Source organism: Centrocercus urophasianus, unplaced genomic scaffold (genome assembly GCF_019232065.1).
Source record: "Centrocercus urophasianus isolate 14NV4802_14NV808 unplaced genomic scaffold, USGS_Curo_1.0 seq_99, whole genome shotgun sequence".
In the NCBI taxonomy this organism is placed as follows: Eukaryota; Metazoa; Chordata; class Aves; order Galliformes; family Phasianidae; genus Centrocercus; species Centrocercus urophasianus.
Window position 1 is genome coordinate 69,649 of NW_024885632.1, and position 21,792 is coordinate 91,440.

Sequence of the window (21,792 nt, forward strand, 5' to 3'; positions counted from 1 at the left end):
TGAGTATTGGAGTGAGAGCTGCTCTGCAGGATCTCTCCACGCTGTGCAGCCCCATGAGCTCACACAGGCACGTTGGTCTCACATCTGGGTTGCTGGTCTTGTTGGCCAAGGAGATGATCACTGTTCTCTTGGCCCTGGTGTCATCCTCTCCTTCATCCCTTTAAGCTCAGGGTTGGGGTTGCTCCCTACGCAAACCCAAGGTGAGGATGGGGAACTGATGTTAACTCCATAATCCCTTAACACAACCACCATGCCAAGCAACCATCTTACAGCTGAACATGTTTCTTCCGCTTCTCCATTTGGTTTCTGCAACCTCACAGATCCCTTCCCATCCATCCCATCTCTCCTCAGCCCTGAAGATCCTCTTTTCTAACAAACACAGATTCCCCTCTTTCCCACAGTCTTTTCCTTCTGTCCCTCCCTCTGCACCACCTCCAGTCTCTCTCCAACAAGACCCATCCTTCCCTTCAGCACCCATCCAAAATTTCTGACAGCTTCTCCCTCAACTCCAGAGCCGTCTTTTCTCTTGCTCCACCTCATGTTTGCTTACTGTAGTTTACCCATAGCATATGTAGCATAACTGAACTTGGTGCTTCCACTGAGGCATCCCTCCTGTTTTATCCCAGGGCCTCAGCTAATCCCAACAGAGATCCTACACTTAGGTGTCACGACCACCTCCTGGTGGTCGTTTGGGGCACTGTGGAGGAGGGATGCTCTCAGGTGGGGTTTAGGACACATTTTTTCTGCTTTCTTTTTTACCTGCTGTTGTAACAGGCACTGGGTACTTCCTGAGCAGCACAAGAGCCTTGCTCCCCTGCTCTGTAGTGTTTTCACCACCCACCTAAAGTGAAACAAACTGCTTCTTTGTGAGACAATTTTACAGCGAGGTGCTCTTTTGATGCAGGTTATAATCAATTGGCAAGCATTTTTCATAGCTGACGAGTGAGCCTGGTCCTGGTTCTAAGTGAATTAGAAGCTCCAGCCCTCTCAGTGTAACGGGCATCTGTGTGTGGGTTATGAAGCATCTCCTTACAGGGACCAGGGCCAGGCTCACCAACCATCTTGAGAACATACCAAACATGCAGGGCTGCATGGGGAGTGATCTGTAGAGTCAATAGTCACGGGTTAAATTCCATCTCGGGGATGGCATTTTGCTGTGGGGCATGAACCAGCTGCTCTTACAGCTTTGCAATGATGATCTTTCTCTGCTTACAGGACCCCTGAAAAAATCACTGGTGCTACAGACCAAGAACCAAGTACCTTAGTGCAGGAGCAATGCACATGAAGTTGAGCAGTTTCTTCCGAGTGGCGGTTGGAGCAAACGTATAGTCTGCATGAAATGTGTATCGTCTGGTTGGCATACAATAAACCTGATGAGCAGAGTTGAAATGATAATTTCTCTTGTCTCTCAAATACCGAGAAATTACCAGGATCTGTATAATGCAGTTAGCATGACTGTGCCTTGATTTATATTCAGTAAAGTCAGAAAAAGAAAACGGGTCCGATGCTCCCTTTATTCATGACTGTGGAATAGCACTGGTTTCATTGTTTTCTGGTTAATATGGACAGCAGGGAACTCAGATTCATGTCCATAACTCATGGGAGAATCATTCTGGATTTCAGACATTATCCTGGAAGTGTAGCTGGTAGGATCAGCAGGTCTTGTCAAAATCCTTGAGAGGCTGAAAGCTCTGTAGGGACATGGTTTGGGGGCATGGTGGTGATGGGTTACTTAATGGTTGGGCTTGATGATCTTAAGGGTCTTTTCCAACCATAATGTTGTGTGACTCTATGATATCTCCATCTTCTTTTCTGGGTGAGGCTGTCTGTGTCCATATGATACATGCAGCACATAATGAGAGGTGCAGCCCTGACCTACAGCCTGTCCCTCATAAGTGGCCAACAACATGAAGCATCCAGACTTTAATGAACACTTCTAGGTTTAGACCAGGGTGTTGTCACACTTGGAGCAGGGATTTAACTTTCCACAAGCCCTAATTTTTAGCAGGAGGCTGCTTTTCCCTCTTGAACTTACTCAAGGCTATACCTCAAGGCATCAGAGGTGGGGAGAGATGGGCATCATCCATAGAACGTGGCAGCACCAAAACCAGAGGCTGGTTTGCTGGGTCCTGTTTAGAAAGAAACTGCCTTGGGCTTGGAGAAGTCATTCAAGCAGTTCAAAGTGTAATCACAAGTCTCTGGGCCTGATACACCTCCTCTTCCCACATGCTCCTTGCATTCAAACTCCTGTGTCGTGAAGAGTAAATCAAGATTAATTCCAGCCATGGCTGGACCAACTTTAAAAGGAGTTCCAACCTGTAGTAGATCCAGTCTCCCTCAGCTGCAGAGACCCTTGACTACTTTTGCTGTTTGTTGTTCATTCTGTACTGCTGCTCTGTGATGTCCAAAATCCCAAAGGTGCCAAAATGGTGGGATCTACCCGAAGGACCTGGGAGGCAAAGTAGTGACCTAAACACACCTCGAGCTCCAGAGATCTGTAGTGTGAGTTCTTCTTGGCAACAGCAAGGTTGGAAAGATTCCTCTTTTCTTGTTAACAGGAATTACACACAGAGGAATATTTCTTGTGACATGATTTGTACAAGCCAGGAAGAAATCAGAGCAAATCCAATCACTGAACCATTGCAAATCACCTCTGAGAAGATGTGAATAGTAACTGATGAAATATTCAGCACAAAGGAAAGTAGATTACATGCCTGTGAATAATAGCGCTGAGTGTGCGCCTCGCTTACTAGCTGAAGGGTCCTTGTTACACATGATTAAGTTATTAATTTTGTTTTTCTGTCTAATTACCATGATCACACAATTATTAGAGAGGAGCTCCATCCAAAATGTCAGCGCCAGACGTCGGAGGCCTGCAGGAAGTTTTGCTCCAGATGCCCAGAGCTGCAGGTATCCCAGGGCACTGGGACCGTGGCCATGGGGGCTGTTGCTTCCTGATGCCTTGGAGCCAATCCTTGTCTGTGGATCAGATGTTCAAAAGGAAAAATCAGCTGAGAATCTTACCTAAATACAGTAAAGCAGACCTCAATGGTGGGAACTGATATTTCCTGGGCAACCTGATCTAGCTGTGGTGTCCCTGTTCATTGCAGGGGAGTTGGGCTGGATGGCCTTTAAAGGAGCCCTGCTTGCAGCAGGGGGGTTGGAGCTGGATGATCTTTGAGGTCCTTTCCAAACCCAAGCCATTCTGGGATCCAATGATTTTGCCACAAGCAGGAATAGTCAGTTTGTTAAGAAATGCTAACAGTTTCTGTGCCTTGGTATGTTCTGTTCTTTTGTTCCAATACTTCCCTCCTCCTCCTCCTGGTGACAACTGCTGCCGTAAATTCTTGCTTCCTTCACTTTTCCTTCCACCTCGCTTTACTTCCCCTACACAGTTCCCTCCACTCAGCTCTTTCCCACTCTCATTACCAACCATCATACTGCCCACCCAGGGAGCTGTACTTCATTTCTCACCGTGCTTTTCTCTTTAGATTTTGAAGCATTTGAGCCAGGAGTTTCCCTCATCTGGGGCTTCTCACTGCTCTGCCCATCTTTCACTTACCCTGAGGTGTTAGTGTAATAGATGCCATTAATGGGAATTATGCTCCCACCAGCAAGACAAACTCAATGCAGCTGAGTTCTGCAGAGTTGCTTTCATCCTTAGTGTGCTTGGTACATCTGTACAGCCGTGGCTGTGCTTTGTGTCAGCAGTGTGAGGCTGATGGAGGGGAGGGAATCCTTCAAGTGAGCAAAGCCAAGGCTAAAATAGGAACAGCACAGGAGACCAGAAATTAGAGCAAGGGAAGGAAGGAAATATTTCCAGATCAGATATGAACTGCAGCAGAGGGAGATAGAGGCAGGAGGCAAAGCTGTTTGTTCTGCCCCGGGGGCTGGGAAATAAAACTGGGCCATGAACAACAAACCCCAAGAGAAGAAGAAGAGGAAAATGGTCATGAGCATTTTTCAGACTTGATTTCACTCTTTGCAGGACTCTGGATGCACAGCTTGGAGGCCTTGCACTGCTTTCCAGGGAAAAGATCCCTGTGGCCGAGGAGCTGCATAAAAGTCATGAGAGGCACCGAGGGCATTAACACAAATTAATGATGCAAAACTCCTAGTCTGAAGGGTTAATGAGGTGACGGGAGAGGAGAGCTGTCAGGGGGGATTTTTATTAGGGTTTGAGGACCACAGTGTTAGTGCTGCAGATGCCAAAACTACTGCGGAGTTGCATCTGTTGGATTTACCCATCTGACTTACGAGCCACGTCCTCAAGAGGGGGCAGATATCCAGAGAATATGTGCTTGTGGCTGGTTTACACCAACGAAGGTCTGGATGAATGGCTAAGCCCCACGGCTCTCTCTAATGCTGTGAATGGTGTTTTCTTGTTACATTTTCCAGTGATTGATAGGTGACATCCTCCCTTGTTTCTTCAAAAATCCTGACCTGAATTATTTAACCTCCATTCACTCTCCCTTTCCTCCATTGTCTTCTCCCTTTTGTTTCCATTGCCTTGATGTGTTTATCTCTGCTTTGTCACTTCAGTCACTTTCTTCTTCCATCCTCATGCATCTTTCATCGCTTGCCCCTCTCTGCTCCAGTGAGAGGCAGGTTTTCCTGTGTGGTGGCAATCAGTTTTAGTGACAGATCTAGGTTACTGTCAGGACTCCTTCTCTGTGTAAAATGTCTTTCATTTTTTATGAATCTGCTTTAATAATTTATCTCCTATCAATGATGCATAATGAAATCACCATCCTGAAATGGCTTTTCTGTGTTGGGGTAATGGAATGGGGATGGGCTGGAAGGCACTGTCCCCAGTGGTGTTTTGATGCAAGATAAGCCACGAGTTTCAAGGGAAGGAGGAAGCTGAATTAGCTGACAAGATGCTATAGCTGGGTTCTTATCACCACCACTGTATCATGAATTGATGTTGCTGGACTGCAGATAACTGTGAGACAAAGTTGGCAGGAGATATCTTTGTTAGAAGAAGGAAGTGGATTTCACATGGAAGTCTTGTAGCTCCCTCAAGGACCCTTCCAACCCAAGCCATTCTGTGATTCTATGATGCTAGGACATCTTGTCTCAATAGATACTTTTGTAAATGCAGTCTCCAGGAATGCACAGCTGTCCTCCCTCCTGTAAGCAGCTCAGGAAGGGGTGACTAATGGATTTGCTGCTTCTGTTTATTATTCTTCATGTGTATTATTCATAATTACTTCAGTGACATTTTCATTCGTCTCCATTTGCATGGCATAATGGAAAAGGTTGGATGCTCTAGTGAAAAGTGTGAGGAAAAGGTTAACCTGAAGCTGTGCTTCAAAGCATCACAAGGAGATATGGGAAAACCTTGGTGCTCCCCATACTGCCATGCTGCCCATGGTGTCTGTCCCTTTTCCCAAGCAAACTTTGGGCTCAAAGCGTTAGAGTGCTCCTCAAATATCTGTATGGACATGAAAACATATGCTCTAACTTGAATTAGGACAGGCTTTTGTTTTTGAAGACTGAGTTCAAAAGTACTGGGTTGGATGATGGAAAGCTGCTTCCTCTCATAATTTTTGGAAGTTTTCACCCAGTTTTCTCTGAAATGACAGATATGTGTCACTAAGGGAGCTGTGTAGACAAGAAGGGCAATACCATCTCTTCAGTGTAAGTCATCCAGTTGTTCAGTGCTGGATTTCTGACACGTCCTTTGCTGAAAAATGAAAGACAAATGTGATGCTAGATTTTCAGTGTGGGAAACAAAAAAACAATTAACCTCTTGTTCCTTTGCACGTGAATTCCCTTATATCCAGTGCAAGTAGGTGGATTTTGGATTGAAAAGATGAAGAAACTCCCCTTGCTTATACCAGAAATCAGGAGAATCCTGCCCACCTACAGCATCTGGGCCTCCCAACTTGCCTGCTCCAAATGTTGGAGTCACTTCACATTACACAAAGCTGGGAGTCTCCCCAGCTTTCTTCTGTAGAGATCATTTCAGCAAAGCAAGAATCATCGCTTGAGAAAAATCTCCTTATGCATTTGTCACATTGGGAAAGTTTGCCCCACACAAAGCATCCACTGATGCATTAAGCTGGAAAAATGAGGTTGTCACAGCCCTGCATTGGCACAGATGCCCCAACCTTGGTTATCCATTGATCATGACTTCATAACAGGTTGCTTATTGCTGGGTCTGGCCACTATTTACTTGCCAGTACCTTTATGGTAAAGCTGATATCTCCCTTACAGATATGAAGTTCTGGTCTTTTACAACTCATTAATATTGCTCTCCATGAAGACATGTCTTTCATCTCTGCTGATTCTGAGGGTTAAACACACCAAAATACGCTGCTTTCTTTCTGTCTCCACCATGACCCATGGCTCTGTTGCCTTCTGATCAGGTTCCTGCTGCAACTGTGCTGGCTTAGAAGTGCAGGGAATTTTAAAAAAATGGAGGTACACTCCTATGAGCAAACTGAGCCTGGCCATAGGAGAACATAAAATGAAGAAAGGCTGAACATATATCTATGTTCTATATGTATGTCTAAAAGACACTCCAGACATTCCATCAGTCCATAGTGTCATTGGCTATGAGGTCTCTGCTACCTTTTCTCTGATCCAGATGGAATTGGCCCTGCTACACTGGAAAGACGACCAGTTTAATTCAGTATAGAAATGCATTATCCCTAATAGTACATCAAGGTTGCACTGCTCCATCACTTAAGCTGATATCACAGAATGACAGAATTGTAGGGGTTGGAAGGGACCTGCAAAGATCATCGAGTCCAACCCCCTGCCAAAGCAGGTTCCCTACACCAGGTCACACAGGTAGGCATCCAGGCAGGTCTTGAACATCTCCAGAGACTGGAAAGATGATTAAGATCCCCAAGCCAACCCCAGCCCACCCCACCATGCCCACTGCCCACATCCCTCAGTGCCGCATCCCCACGGTTCTGAACATCCCCAGGGATGGTGACCCCAACGCTCCCTGTGCAGCTGTGCCACTGCATCACCAATCTTTTGGAGAAGAAATGTTTCCTGGTATCCAACACAACAGCGATGCCAACCCTCAGTGCTAGAATTTGCTCCAACTAAGGGAACCTCCCTCCAAAACATCCAGACTTGTTGTGCTGGTCATCCAGAAGACCCTCAGTCCTTATGCCCAGCTGGGATCTGCACTGACCATGCATGTCTGCAAATGGGTGCCACCACCCAGCTCACAGACCTGCGTGTGACAGTTGAGTCCCAGGCCAACCTTTAAACACAGAGTTTAAAAAAGCTGATCTTTGTTTCTTCCTCAGAGCTGAATGAACCCCAGTTTACTTCCCCAGCCCACCCGCCTGGGCTAGCAGCAGCAACACTCCTCCATGCCACCCACTCTGTAGTACAAGCTGCATCTGGCAAGAGAAGGCTTTGCTTTGCTTAGTGAAATGACTGAATGGGTCCTGAAATGACTGCATATGGAAGAAATGCGACGTGGGTGAGAGCATTCAGAGCTTGGCTTTCCAGTCGTGCACAAGTGAAAATAGGTTAGTGGGTCTGCAGGAGTGGGAAGCTTCCTGCAACCCTCACCACAGCCACACTTGTGCAGATGGTTCCTCTCTGGGCAAGCTGTGGGCAAGGCTTTTCAGCTCTTCCCAATGATGCCCTGAGCAGAGAATTAACAGTGTTAATTCATCCCGTCCTGGAAGGTGTCTCATCTTTATCTGATGCACCAGGAGTCGGAGAAGTTATTTAACACATGCCTTGTGAAGATCTTTTCTGTGATGCTTAAAAAACTCTTTGCTCTGTAAGGTCTGATGATGAATAGTCGCACGGAATATTGAGGAGCTCCTCTTGGTGGAGAAAATGCTTTCCCCTTTCAAAAGATAGCACTATCTCTTTTTACCCAGACAGTCACATGGGTTGCCTGCCCTTGGTGACCCAAAAACCTACTGGCAGTCCTTCCTAAGAGATCATTTCTGGCCTTCAGGCCATGACCTGGTCTGGTATTAAATGTGGAGGTTGGCAGCCCTGCTTGCAGCATAGGTGTTGGAGCTTCATGATCCTTGAGGTCCCTTCCAACCCGGGCTATTCTATGATTCCATGACCTCCTGCAATTTCCCAGCTTCTGACTTGCCTTTTGGCCTTATTAAGACGCATTCTGGCTGTGCAGCCCCAAGCCATCCAGATTGCTCCGTGTGACTCATCATATTCTTTCTGCTGGCTGCCGTCGTGCTGTCTGCCACTTATGTCAGCAGTGATTTGATGTTTATTTTCAGATCATTGGGGGAAACACAAAACAGTGCCGAGGCTTGTAGCAGGCTCCCTGAATCTACTCAAAAGACCCAAAGGCCATCACTGATTTCAGAGGTCATCCAGTTGGTAGCTACTGGTTGAAGCATTTCCTTACGTGATTGACTTACACCTTTTGTTGTAGATGACACCAAGATGTTTTGTGACTGCCACGTGGGGAAAATACAGCATGCAACACGTTCTTTGTAAGGATTTTACTGTCTTTGTTTATTGATGGCTCTAACGCTGCAAGGATTCCTCCACCCCCACTGCAGCACCTCTTTGCTCTCCTTTCCCCAGTCGCTACGTATTTTTCTATGCAGCTTTCAGTTTCTCTTGTTCATTTTCCATACTTCTTCACTTTAAGAGAAGGTGCCCACCATCCTTTTTTTTTTTTTTTGCCATTGTTTCTTATGTTTATAATTGGGGGTGCTGAACAGAGAAGGTTTTGACAGGCAGTTCTCTGAGTTTCAAAACAAAATGTTTTTAGTACCTTATTAGCTCTGCCTGAAAAGGTCCTAAAAATCAACCATGGAATTTTTCCTCCTAGATCATCTCACCTATCCTGTTTCTCTGGCATTGGTGCCCATCCCTGGAGGTGTTCAAGGCCATATTGGATGGGCTATGGGAAGCCTGATCTGGTGGGGGGCAGCTTTGCCTGTGGCAGGGGGTTGGAACTGGATGATCTTAAAGGTCCCTTCCAACCCAAACCATTCTATCATTCTATAATATGATTCTGTGCAGAGGAAGGAGAGAAATTCGACAATTCATTGCTAAGCCAAGGAATAAAAAAGGCAAATGGCTTGAAATCAGAAGGATGTTGTAAATGTGCTTAAAATTATATGAGCTGTGACGTACAACTCTATAATCTGCAATGATCACCCAACCGGGTGTAGTTTGGATTTCATTCTAGTCTGATGTGAAGCAAGCCAAGAATGCATTTGTGCAGACAGGACTTCATTTTCAGAAGAGCTGATGGCCACCTAAGCCATGCGTGGGTCAGCGTGGGGCAGAGGAACTCAGGGCAGACCTCATGGCTCTACAGCTCTTGGGAGGAGGTTGTGGTGAGGGGGTTCAGCCTCTGCTCCTGGGTAACAGTGATAGGATGGGAGGTGATGGCCTCACGTTGTGCCAGGGGAGGGTCAGGTTGGGTATTAGGGAAAATTTCTTCTCCAAATAGTAGAGATGCAGTGGCACAGCTGCCCTGGGATCGGGGAGGTCACCATCCCTGGAGGTGTTCCAGAACCATTGGGATGTGGCACTGAGAGATGCGGTCAGTGGGCATGGTGGGGTGGGCTGGGGTTGGACTTGGGGATCATGGAGGTCTTTTCCAGCAGCGATGATTTTATGACAGCTCTGAGGACTGAATGGGGACACGGGCACTTCTGGAACAACGGGCAGCTGAAGGGATGTTGAGCTCTTTGGAAAAGCCATGCTGCCACATTTAATCATGGAAAACAAACAGGATGAAGGGGTACCAGCTGGTACTGTCTCCAGCACTTTCAAAGAGCTCTGTAAAAATTATGCCTGGAAATGCACCTTTGCCTTGGGCAACATCTTATGCGCTTATGCCACAGATGACATTTGCATTTGGAAATCTGAGACTGTTATAATTATGATCTCAGCCAGAAGAGTCACGGAATCATAGAATGGCCAAGCAGCAGCCCAGGCTGCCCAGAGCCACATCCAGCCTGGCCTTGAATGCCTGCAGGGATGGGGCATCCACAGCCTCCTTGGGCAACCTGTGCCAGTGCCTCACCACCCTCTGGCTCAAAACTTCCTTCTCATATCCAACCTAAACCTCCCCTGTCTCACTTTAAAACCATTCCCCCTTGTCCTTTCACAATCCAGTCCTTAAGAAATACCACCTTGTGTGGTCTTCTTGCCACCTTCTTCTCTGTGGTTTAGGTTATAAGCAGAGATGGGGGCAAGGTTGGCAGTAAAATAAAAGGAGAAGGGGTGGGGAAGAGACAGGAACAGGGTGGCATCAGAATCGATGCCAAGGAATAGCACACCTCCAAAGGAGTCCTTGCCAGGACATGAGGGATAGGGATGGGGCAAGATATCCTTCTGTTTACCAGATTAGGTGCTCTGTGTTTTCCCTTCTGACATTGCCTCAGTTAAGAAACCAGATATTTCCTTCTACGCTTTTGGTTAAAATGTCAGATGTCTCCCTTGATAACATTTTGGCTTCTTTTCCCAAATCTTCTCTAGTCTCAGCCCCAGAGGATGGCAGCTGATTTCTGGGAGCGTTGGCACAGCCTGAGCCCACCTGGGGCGCTTCCAGTACTTTCAGCCTTGAATCAAGCAAAAAATGCAGAAAATGTTTCCTTCCTCTGGTTTCTCTGCATTCCCCACTTCCTTCCCAGAAGAAGATGTATTCTTGCAGTTCTTTTTCTCCCAATCAATGTACTCCCTTTTTTTTTCTAATTCAGAAGCTGCTCAACTGCCATAAATATGAAGCCAGAAACGCCATCACTATGCCATTCATTGCATACCTGGTCCCAGACAAAATACATAATCTATTTCTTCAGTAGTGACATGAACGCAGCAGAGACAATCCCTTTTTTTCCCTCTCTGTTATGAGATGTTGTTATGAAGACTTGTCAGTGCTTAAGACTGACAATTATTCTGTTATTCATGAGAAAACCACAGCATCAGGATGCCTCAAATCTGTGGGAAGACCTCATTTAAAATTACCCATCTCCCCCCCCTTCAACCCCCTCTATAAAAATGGGATGCAGCTGCAGCAATTATCCATTGACACCAACACCCAGCCCAGCTGCTGACAAACAGCCCTGATCCCCTTGCTTTCCCCTTTCCCCTCCACAGGTGTATCCTGTACCCACTCCTGAAGATACACAGGTTCCCAAAGGAGGAATCAAACTGGAATCTAATTGTAAAAATAGTAATTTTAAGACCTGGTCTGACAACACAAAGATTTTGATGGTAGTGTTGTTCCTGTCCCTTGACTCTGCTGGTTCACAGTTCAATCCATGTCAGCTTTAACACATGGATGACCTCCACAGTTTTCTTAGCTGAGAGGGTAATAAAGGAAGCATTTAAGACAATATTGCTGCCGAAACCTGGGCCATATGAAAGCACAGCCCTGGGAGTTCCAAGTATACTCTTACAGGAACCCACATTTGTCCATACGGCTTACAAACTGTAGGCTATTGCATGCATTGCTCTGAGATGCCTGAAAACCATGAGAGCCATTCGTAGTTCAGCACGTGAGGCCAAAGGTGTTAGCACTGGATTGGAAATGGGTCAGTTTTCATAGAATTACACAACCAGGGAATCACTGAGGTAGGCAGGTACACCAGACCACTTTGTCCAAGCTCCCTGCTCAAAGCAGTCAGCTGGAGGAGGTTGGTGAGCTCTTTGTCTTCAAATATCCCTGAGGATGGAGAATCCACAGCCTCTCTGGAGAGCCTGTCCCAGTATTTGATGCACAGGAAAAGAGCTTTTCCTTATGCTTAAATGGCATTTAGGCATTTCAATTGGTGTCCATTGCTGCTTGTTCTGTGATGATCTCTAATGAGAAGAACCTGGCTCTGTCTTCACTTCCGTCCTATCAGGTATTTATTTTGCTCCTTGATAAAGCTCTTCTCTCAGTCTTCCATTCTCCAGCATAAGAAATCTCAGCTGCTCCTCATAGGAGAGATGCTCCAGCCTGTGTTTGTGGTCTTTACTGACTCACTCCTGTATCTCCATGTCCTTTTTTGTCCTTAAATGCCCTGGATTGGAGCCAGCGCCCCACACGTGACTCACCAGTGATGAGCAGAGGAGAATTCCCTCCCTGGATCTTGAGTCTCTTCCAACCCAAACTGTTCCATGCTTCTTTGTCTCCATGATTTTATGGTTGTATGGCTGGAGTTCCATGGTTCTGTCACATGATTCAAGTTTGCTGAATGCAATCTACCCATCATCCAGATTACTGACAGAGTGTTTAAATAGTAATGGTTCCAATGTCAGTGGCCTTCAGCTGGGCTTTTTGTCACTGATACAGCACTCTAGGTACCATTCAGTACATTTTCAGGCCAATTCACCGTCCAGTCATCTGGTCTGCACTTCAGCAGTTGGCCTGTAATGTTGGATACTGTGGGAGACAGCACTGACAGCCTTGTTGAAGTGGAGATAACCAATATCCACTGTTCTCTGCTCATTCAAGCCAGTCATCTCATCAAAGGAGACCATAAGGCTGTTTAGATATGATTTCCCCTTTGTAAATCCATGTTAATTACTCAACATCTTTTTCCTATCCTTCACATCCTTTCAAATATTTACAGTTTACTCCATCATGATGTACGCAGCCAGTTCCTGCCAATCTGCAGTTCCTCCTTCTTGCTCTTACTGAAAAAAGGAGTGATGTTTTCTTTCTTCCAGACCTCAGGAACCTTCCCAGTCACCACGACCTTTCAAAGGTGGTCAAGAGTGGTCCTGCAATGGCATCAGCCATTGCATCGTTTCTTTGGACAACCCTATGCAAACAAACCTGCTTACATCTGCCCCTCTTCTCCTCTGGGATCTCCCACTGTGCTCTCATTCTCTGCACAGCAGGATGCTAAAAAGCTTTGTGGCAGCAGAAATAGGTGAGTTCTTGTTATCGATGATTCCGATGCACAGTCAGGCCAAAAGTAAGGAAAATTGCTGCTATTTCTTTAATAGACTTGGACTGCCCCCAAAAGCCAAATTACTAATTCTTATTCTGAACACCACAGCAACTTTTCCTGCGTACCTTATGTTCGATTCTGGCCAGGGTTTGTGCGCAGAGAAGTGAAGAAGGCAGAAATAATTCTCCCTGTTGGAATCTATGCTTAACAAAATGTGACTGGGAGATGCCATAACGAATTCTTATTATTTTTTCTGCGCAGTGTGGTTCGCTTTGAAAGTGTCAAAACAAAATGTTTGCTCCTTTCTAAAAAGCCAACCAACCGGAGGCCACAGCTCCTGCTCGGCTGAAATGATCTCCTGCAGTCTTTGATCCGGCTCTGAATAATCCTTAGAATTGCGTTTGTTTTCCTGGAAATAAACTCTTGGGCCAAAAAAGTGTCACTCGGTGCTTAATGTGATTCAAATGCATCAGCATCAGGAGGAAATGATTCTCTGACCACTAATATTGACAAAAAAATCCCGAAGTGATATGCGGTCTTGTCTAAACAGAGCGGGAATAAGGAAAACCAGCCCTTGCTCACGTACTTGTAGGTAGATTTTTGTCTGAATTGGCCTTGGAGCTTGTTGGCCATCGGAAGAGATGTTATGGAGATATGGAGAGTAAGTAATTACTTGATGAGGATTATAGAATGATACAATATCCCGAGTTGGAAGGGAGCCATAAGGATAAAGGAGCCAAACTCCTGGCTCCACGATGATGGAGTGGATGATGGGATGTTGGAGCCAAAGCATCCTTGGTTCAGGTCAGGCTAGAGGTGCTGGGAGGTCCCATACCCACCCACAGCGTTGCTGTGAGCCTTTTGTGGAGCTTAGCCATTGCCATCCAGCCTTGCTTAAGGAAACAAGGTCTTCAAATAACACCTCTGTGAGAGGAAGATGGCCCTGTGCAATTCTCAATCAAAATTTAAGCATGGAAAGAGCACGAGAGACAGCCCAGCTCATCTGTGGAGCAGAACAAGCCGCTCAGCCCTTGGCTGTTGGCAGAGCCAGCCAGACGAAAGCTCTTTGCTTCCTGAGCTGTGATGAATGGAGATGAGGTTTTGCTGATGCACAGCAGGCAGATGACTTACTGCTGAAAGTGTGTGGCTGTTAACTCTTCCCTCTCCTGCATCTCCCATCTGGCTGCTGAATGAGTCCTTCGGGGCTGTTCTGGGGGACGGCACAGCTCACAGTGCAGCCTTCTCCCTTTTGCACCACGTCAAAGAGCTGCAGATGCAGCTGAGAATCTGACCCAAAGATAAGAAGTTTCATCTGGCCCACGTGGTCATGGTGATGTCACACTGTAAAAGTCCCTGCTTATTTAAATGTGGCTGTTACAGAATGGTGGCATCATTAAGGTTGGAAAAGACCACTAAGAGCATCAAGTAAAACCACCATTCCATCACCACCATGGCCACTAAACCCCGTCCCTTTGCTCGCATAGGAAAAATACAGAGTGAGCTGGTTCTCTCTCCTTTTTCCTCAATGAAGAATTTCAATGGGTGCATTTCTATTTTGCATGTTTGTTTGTTTGTTTTTTCCATGTGGAGAGCTGTTGTTTATTATTCACAACCACTAAATATCCTCTAAAATCACAGTACTTACAAAATGAAAAGGGAGGTATTAGATCACTTCTCTATTCATTTATTAGATTTATCATCCTCCTGTAGAGTCATCCATCATTCATCCCTTCCAGACAAATCTTGAGCTTGACTTCACAAATGAACGTGTTTGTCTCACTGGCCCCAATTTGCATGAGTCTTTGGTGCTTGCAAACCTACTATGTGCTCAAAACATGGATGTGTGCACACAGAGCTGCCTGCACTTAATGGCTCTTGGTTATTATTGACAGCTGGGAGCTGCTGGAACAGCTGCCCAGAGAGGCTGTGATGCCCCGTCCATCCCTGGAGGTGTTCAAGGCCAGGTTGGATGGGGCCCTGGGCAGCCTGGGCTGCTGTGAGATGGGGAGATTGGTGGCCCTGCATTGGTGGGGGGTTGGAGCTTCGTGTTCCTTGAGCTCCCTTCCAACCCAACCATTCTGTGGATGTGATGTGTCCACATCTACACCTGTACAACCCTCCTACCCCTTCATCCCTCCCATCCATGTGACCCCTTACCTACCTCCCTCTAAATGAGACCGTTTACCTGCACAGTCCCCAGTGTCACCAGGTGCCAGCCCCATTTCTTCCTCCTTCCATGGACCATGCTGTTTGGTTACAGCTGAGCTTCCCTCATTTTCAGAGCCCAGTACTGGGAGAGGGAAGGAAAATTTATGTAGACTGGGAGGCGGGAAGCTTAAGGACACCAAGAAGCTGCAGAAATGTGTGGTGGGGTTTGCTCTGGGTTTATTAACACCAAATAATCATTCCTCCCTCCCATCCATCTCCTGTTCCCGCTGAGCTCTGAACGGGACCCATCTAACGAAAATGCTGCCTCATAAAGGAGATTTCCAATGTCATAACTTCCTACCCCAGAGCAGAGCCACGTGCCTTGCCTCACACCATTTGGGCACTTTGGATATGGGAGAGAAGTCTGCTAGGAGGTACCTTTGCTTGAGGGCACAAGGTGCACTCTTTCCTTCATCCATATCATGGGCATTAATGTGGGTGGGGAGCACCCAAAGCTCACAACCAAGACTTGGGTCAAATTCAGCCCCAAGGAAGGCACAGAAATGAGGAGCAGCAGAGGAATGAATCTGATGGCAGAAATTCGGTCTTACTGCAGAGCATTGCTGAGGGCCTTGCAGAGATTTCCCTGCAGCCATGAGAAGATCACACAACCTTTCCATATCTGAGCTCATCCATTCACGCAGGGCTTGCCTCAGGCTGTTCCTGTATCTGTAAATGTTGGAGGACTCATTAATCCTACCTTGTGTCTCTGAGGCACAGCTCTCAGGGATCAGGAGGGGCTCTGTAGCCATTGAATTTGGACTCTTTCAGCAACCAGCTCCCTGCTAGATTGTATCTTCCTTAGAATGCTGCTCTCTGATGAGTTTAACACAGATAATCCAACCTTTCTGTAAAGAGGGATGGAAGCCACCTTGTCAGGAGCTCACGTTCCCATGGACTTGCTTTTCTGGTTATCCTCTTTCCCCCACTGACTTCTGCAAGGCGCTTTGTTTGAGCACCTCTGATTCCTGTTTCCAGCCCTTGGAAATGTATTTCTCCACTCCTTTTCCTGAAAACTCTCATGATTTCCACATCCACTCATTCTGGTTTATGCCTTTAGTCCAGGCCCTTTCTGAAAGTAACCCAAACCTGGAGGTTTAATTTACTGTGCATGCTGGATAATTACCTCCCTTCCTGGTTTCTCTGTTTGTTTTCTCGTACCAATTAATCTTTATAAAAGTCATTTCCAGAGCAATGTGTGCACGCAGTAAGACTGCATCTGTGAAATGCAGTTTCCATGGGGCTGGCTTGGACCTGCAGCAAAGGGACCATATTCATGACCCCAGAAATAAGCTTTCTCCTGCTGCCCAGGTAATGTCAGTCAGCCCTTTCACCTCGCCACCAGCAGATCCATCACTGTCATGTGTTACTCAGCACAGAGTGAGGTTTGGAAAATATCAGCCTTCACTTCGCTGGTGTGAGCAGTCCAACCTGCAGAGTGTGCCTCTCAAAGTAATGTAATTAGCTTCCCCAGGAAGCTAATGGGATGGGGAGGGAAGATGCTGAGGCCGAACTCCAGCTCTCAGAGCATCACAGTTCCATGGAATCGTTTGGGTTGGAAGGAATCCTTAAAGATCATCTATTCCAGCTCCCAATGCATGAGGAGCTATCCTGAGAGGAGCATCGTGGTCAGCAAAGGAGTGGGATGGATAGCTTTATTCCATTAAATCTATCCTCACACTGTGGGGAGGGGATTGAGAAAGAAGCAACAAGAAAACTCCACTGTAAGCTGCAGGCCTGCAGTCTGGGGCACAGCATCAGCTTTGCAGAAAAGCTGCAAAGGGAATCTTGATGAGCAACCAGAAAGAAAATCAGGGTACAAGGAAGATTGGCCAGCTAAGCGGGGACTCCAGCTCCATCACCAAGAATCACACCAGGTGCTGTGTGCACCTGCCCATCTTCACTGTGCAGAGTTGGCCAGTGCCACTCATTCCAGGCTGGATGTGGCTCTGGGCAGCCTGGGCTGCTGGTTGGCGACCTGCACATAGCAGAGGGTTGGAGCTGGATGAGCATTGCGCTCCTTTGCAACCCAGGCCATTCTGTGATTCTATGATATTGAGCTGGAAGGAGACCTGAAAGGCCATCTGGTCCCACTGCCTGCAATGAACAGGGACACCCACAGCTCCATCAGTGCTCAGAGCCCCACCTCCTAAGCTTGGGTGTCTGCAGGTATGGGGTATCCCACACATCTCTGGACAACCTGTTCCATTCAGCATGACATCTATGGGGTGAGGGATATGTTGGGGTGAAATTACAAGGCTCAGAAGGTGGCAGGGTCCAAGGACAAAACCACATGTATGCCCAAAGGCCTTTGTGCTCAGAGCAAGTGCGTGGGGCAAGGTCATCCCAGAATCCCTGCCTATCTTACATGCCTCCTCCATGAACCAGCTGTAGGAAGACATTTGGAATTGCTAGGAATAAACCTTCACCAGGACACTCAAGTGGTGCTTAGAGTGAGCCCTAAGGAACAGTGTGGAACCACATGTTGTACAGCCACGCACTGGCTCCTGTGCATTTCTCATAGCATTATAGAATGAATCACAGCATGGCCTGGGTTGCACAGGAGCACAGCGCTCATCCAGCTCCAAGCCCTGCTGTGTGCAGGTCGCCAAGCAGCAGCCCAGGCTGCCCAGAGCCACATCCAGCCTGGCCTTGAATGCCTGCAGGGATGGGGCATCCACAGCCTCCTTGGGCAACCTGTGCCAGGGCCTCACCACCCTCTGCCTCCAAAACTTCCTCCTCACATCCAACCCAAACCTCCCCTGTCTCACTTTCAAGCCATTCCCCTTGTCCTGTCACCACCCACCCTCACACACAGCCGTTCCCCTCCTGTTGATCCACTCCCTTCAAGCACTGAAGGCCACCATCAGGTCTCCCTGCAGCCTTCTCTTCTCCAAGCTAAACGAGCCCAGTTCCCTCCAGTTCCCTCAACCTTTCTTCTTAAGAATGAATGATTTCTGAAAGCATTTATATCAGCATTTATTAAAATGGACACTTCCTTAAATAAAAAAATACAGAACCTTTGAGCCAAGGATTCTGATTAGAATATGTTCTGGTTAGACAGTTTCTTAGGGCATTAGGTCTGTGCCTCATTTCCTTATTATTGCAGTGATTCAGTAACGAAGATTTATGGTCTAAGATTTGCCTGGTTTTGTGTTCATGTTTGTTCTTTTCTTCTCTATGTCGCTGTTTTCAATCTGACTCCAGCTCAGCAGAAAAATCAGATCTGAAATGCTAGCAATGTTAGTCTTCAACTCAATTAAAACCTTGATTTATATGGTGCTTCTACTACTTCAAGGAAGGCCATATATTTTCCTGATAGTAGAGGGAAATTACTTTGAGCCTATGAGAAAGCCAAGTCCAAGCTATGGTGACTGCATGTTTCCATCAGCAAAGCTCTCTGCAGTAGTGAGATTTTTTATTCTCCTCCCCTGCTTGAAGAGAAGCTCGAATGGAAACACTGGGATGTGCAAACATCAAAGGTCAGTCCTTCCTCACCCACTGTATTCTCCTCACCTACTGAGCTTCAGTGCAGTAAGAACTGTGTTATTGTTCTTTTTCAGAGACACTAATTTATTGCATTTAAATCCTTAGCTGAGTTTCCCAGGAGCTTTAGCCTTTATTTTTGCTGTGAGAATTTCAGCTTGAGTGGTTGACTCATTCTGGAGGAGCAGGCAGTGCTGAAGATGCCGTCCTACAGCTCCAACCACCATCAGAGGGCTGTCATCAGTGCTGCAGACTCAGGTTGAAGGCATGTAACTGGCAGCGTTCCCCAGTGGTTTGTTGAGTTTGATCAACATCAACAACCTGGATGAAGGGATGGAGTCCAGCCTCAGCAAGTTTGCTGATGACACAAAGCTGGCAGGACTGGCTGACCCACCTGAAGGCCATGCTGCCATTCAACAAGACTGGATTGTTGGGCAGAGGGAAACCTGATGAAGTTTCCTTGTTGATCCTTTTCTTAACTCCTCTGGACCCACTCCAAGAGCTCCACGTCCTTCCTGTACTGGAGGCAGGGGTGATGGAACTTGATGATCCTTGAGGTCCCTTCCAACCAAAGACATTCTGTGATTCTAAATCATGGAGCTGGATTCAGTGATCCCTGTGAGTCCCTTCCAACTTGGGCTATTTGGTGATTCTCTGTTTGCTGTCCACAACACTTGGCTGGATGGCAAAAGGCTCTTCACCCTGAAGATACGTAAGAGCAGAGCAATTTGAAAATGCACTACACTTTGTACCTGCTGTTTGGCAATCAATAAAACAGTGTAGGTATGTAGGAATAAGCAGAATGTTCTCCTTAGCCAGAAAGAAATTTACTGCTGTAGAAAAGCATAGCTTTACAGTGATGACTACAGAACCAACCAACCAAACAAACAAAAGCCCTAAGAAATCAAATTAATCTCAAAGATAATTACAATAATAATAGTTTTTATGATAACCATAATTCCACATCAGCTTGCAGGTACTCATGGTAGTCAGAAACAGCTCTTGATGATGTCTACAGACTCTCAAAATGAGGCTGTATTAGTCCATGTTCCTTGGGTTTCTGCTTCATGAAGCTCATTTTTGTGGCTTTAAAGCTCATTAGCCGTCCATGAACTCCAGGTCAATGCTGGATCAGTACAGCAGGGTCTGCACTGAACACCATCTGAGCCACTTCTGGTCAGATCTGCTCATTTCCTTGCCGATGCATCAGAACAGAGCCATAAATCACACCCAAAGGCTGTTAAACACAGCTGACATCCTCTCGAGGCCCTTCGCAAGCTGACCGTTTGCAGCTGTAATGATGCATTGCTTTTGCAGCCAGGATTTTCCCTCTCCTTTGAAGAAAAGTCAAATCCAGTCTATGGACTGCTATGGACCAATAATCTGTACCCAAATCTTTTCAGACTAAGCATATTTATTATAGAGGAAATGACTGCAGGGTTTGTCTGCAGCTGCAGGGATACCCCAAAGTAAGCTTGGTCCTCTGGGAAAGCCCAAGTTGGTGTGAGCTGTCGGTGTCCAGCTCGTGCATTTAGCATCTTGCAAGCATCCATATAGAAAATGAAAAGGGAACACCAACACGTGCCCTGCAGTACCCAGCAGTTAGCAAAGCAGGGCAGAACAGGATCGTGCACCTCCCCATAGGGGCTGTATTTGCAAGATTTTTCTCTTTACAAACACAGCCCTGAGAATCCGTGCCCACTCAGAATGGAAATCCATGTAACGAGTTCACCGTTTTGATTGCGGACCATATGGCCTTGTGCAGCTCCACTCCCTAACACAGATCTGTTCAGATTGCCTCAGCTGCTCAAGTGTTTGTTCATTGGTGCTGGCACAACTGCCTAATTGTCCTTGTCACATCTCTTCTGGATGGGATTGGATCTTGTCAGCAGCAGTGAGAGAATCTGCAAATCAGAGCATCTGTCAGAGGCTGGAGGGGCAGAAGTGTCAGATGGGGAACAGACAGATGTTTTCCCATCCTAACCCCACAGCTGGCTGCAAAACCAAGTTGCAATTCATGGCTGTTATGACGTACCAGCTACATCTGAATGGGAGGATAGGGAGCCAAAGAGAAAGCCCTGCCCCTCATAAATCCTGCCCTCCCTTGTCAGCCAGCTTGCCTTCGTTGCTCTAGCAATTTCAGCTGCAGCTATTCCAGCTGCACTGCCAGGATGGTACAGCTGGCAAAATGGGCCTGACTTGACCCAGAGGTCAGCGGCTCCTCTGGTCCAACCTCTACATTATATAAAAGTGTGGACATCTCCACACATTCTCTCAAAATACAGTTTTATTTTATTTTTTTTCCTGCAATATCTCATGCAGGTAACTTAAATCATGATATTTCTCTCAAAGTCAGCCCTGCATCAGCACTGACGGCAGGTACAGACACATGCAGGTGAAGCCCCAGTGCAGACTGATGCCAGCTGTGGCTGCCCTATCTACCCAAATCAAATACAAGCAATTCCCTTGTCCCTGAACTGTCATCAGCTTCGAATCAGCAACTTATCTTCGCCCTCTGTTTGTGTTGCTTAGAGCACAAAGCTTTTTGTGTTAGAAAAGAATATTAACTTTAATTTCATTAACTCTCCTGGAGGCTTCCTAGCAGCTCCGTGAGCTTGCCCTGGGTTTCTCTTCCATACTCAGGTCTTCCATAATGCACTTTATTTCTCTGTATATCACGAAGAAAAGCCTTAATAATAACTCCTCCCAACCTGCATACTGAAGTCCCTGCCCAGCCTTCTCTGTAGGGTTATTTGCCTTTGCAGGGAGGTGGATCTTTGTTGTTCCTTTGTCTTATACTACTAAGACATCCCCAGCATGTTGTGTTTCTTGGCATAACAATTTTTGATGCATGTCACAGTTGGTATGCAGTGGGGAAAATAGCAGCTTTCAGGTCTTTGACTCAGTGGCCCTGGGAAAAGAGCCTTTTAATTGTCCTGCCATTCCCAAAATATGCCTCCAATTTTCCTAGGCCATGCTGATGTTCTCAGCCACAACTGGGATGAATATGGTCCTCCACGTGTGGCTCATCTCCCATTCGTCAGCCCTGCTGTGATCTTCTTCTCTCAACCTGTATTTAACACACCACAGAAGTATATACAAAGAGAAGGAAAGAAGATTGAAGGAAATAAATAGAGAGGAAGAACAGACCTAGAAATGGGGGAATCAAAATTAATAAATCACATGCACCATGGAATAGGTGATAATCTGGACAGCAAGAGAATAGAGGGGAAGG

The 21,792-nt window shown here is 46.6% G+C and overlaps 1 protein-coding gene across 1 annotated transcript in view; it reads left to right on the forward strand.

Moving 5' to 3' along the window:
- The window catches only part of MAP6 (microtubule associated protein 6), a 36,767-nt gene extending 35,450 nt beyond the window's left edge, over nt 1–1,317 (forward strand). Inside the window, exon 4 of the mRNA XM_042839596.1 lies at nt 1,216–1,317. Within this exon, the coding sequence (XP_042695530.1) occupies nt 1,216–1,285 (70 nt within the window). The 3' untranslated portion in view covers nt 1,286–1,317. The remainder of the gene's footprint in view (nt 1–1,215) is intronic.
- The last annotated feature ends 20,475 nt before the right edge of the window (nt 1,318–21,792 follow it).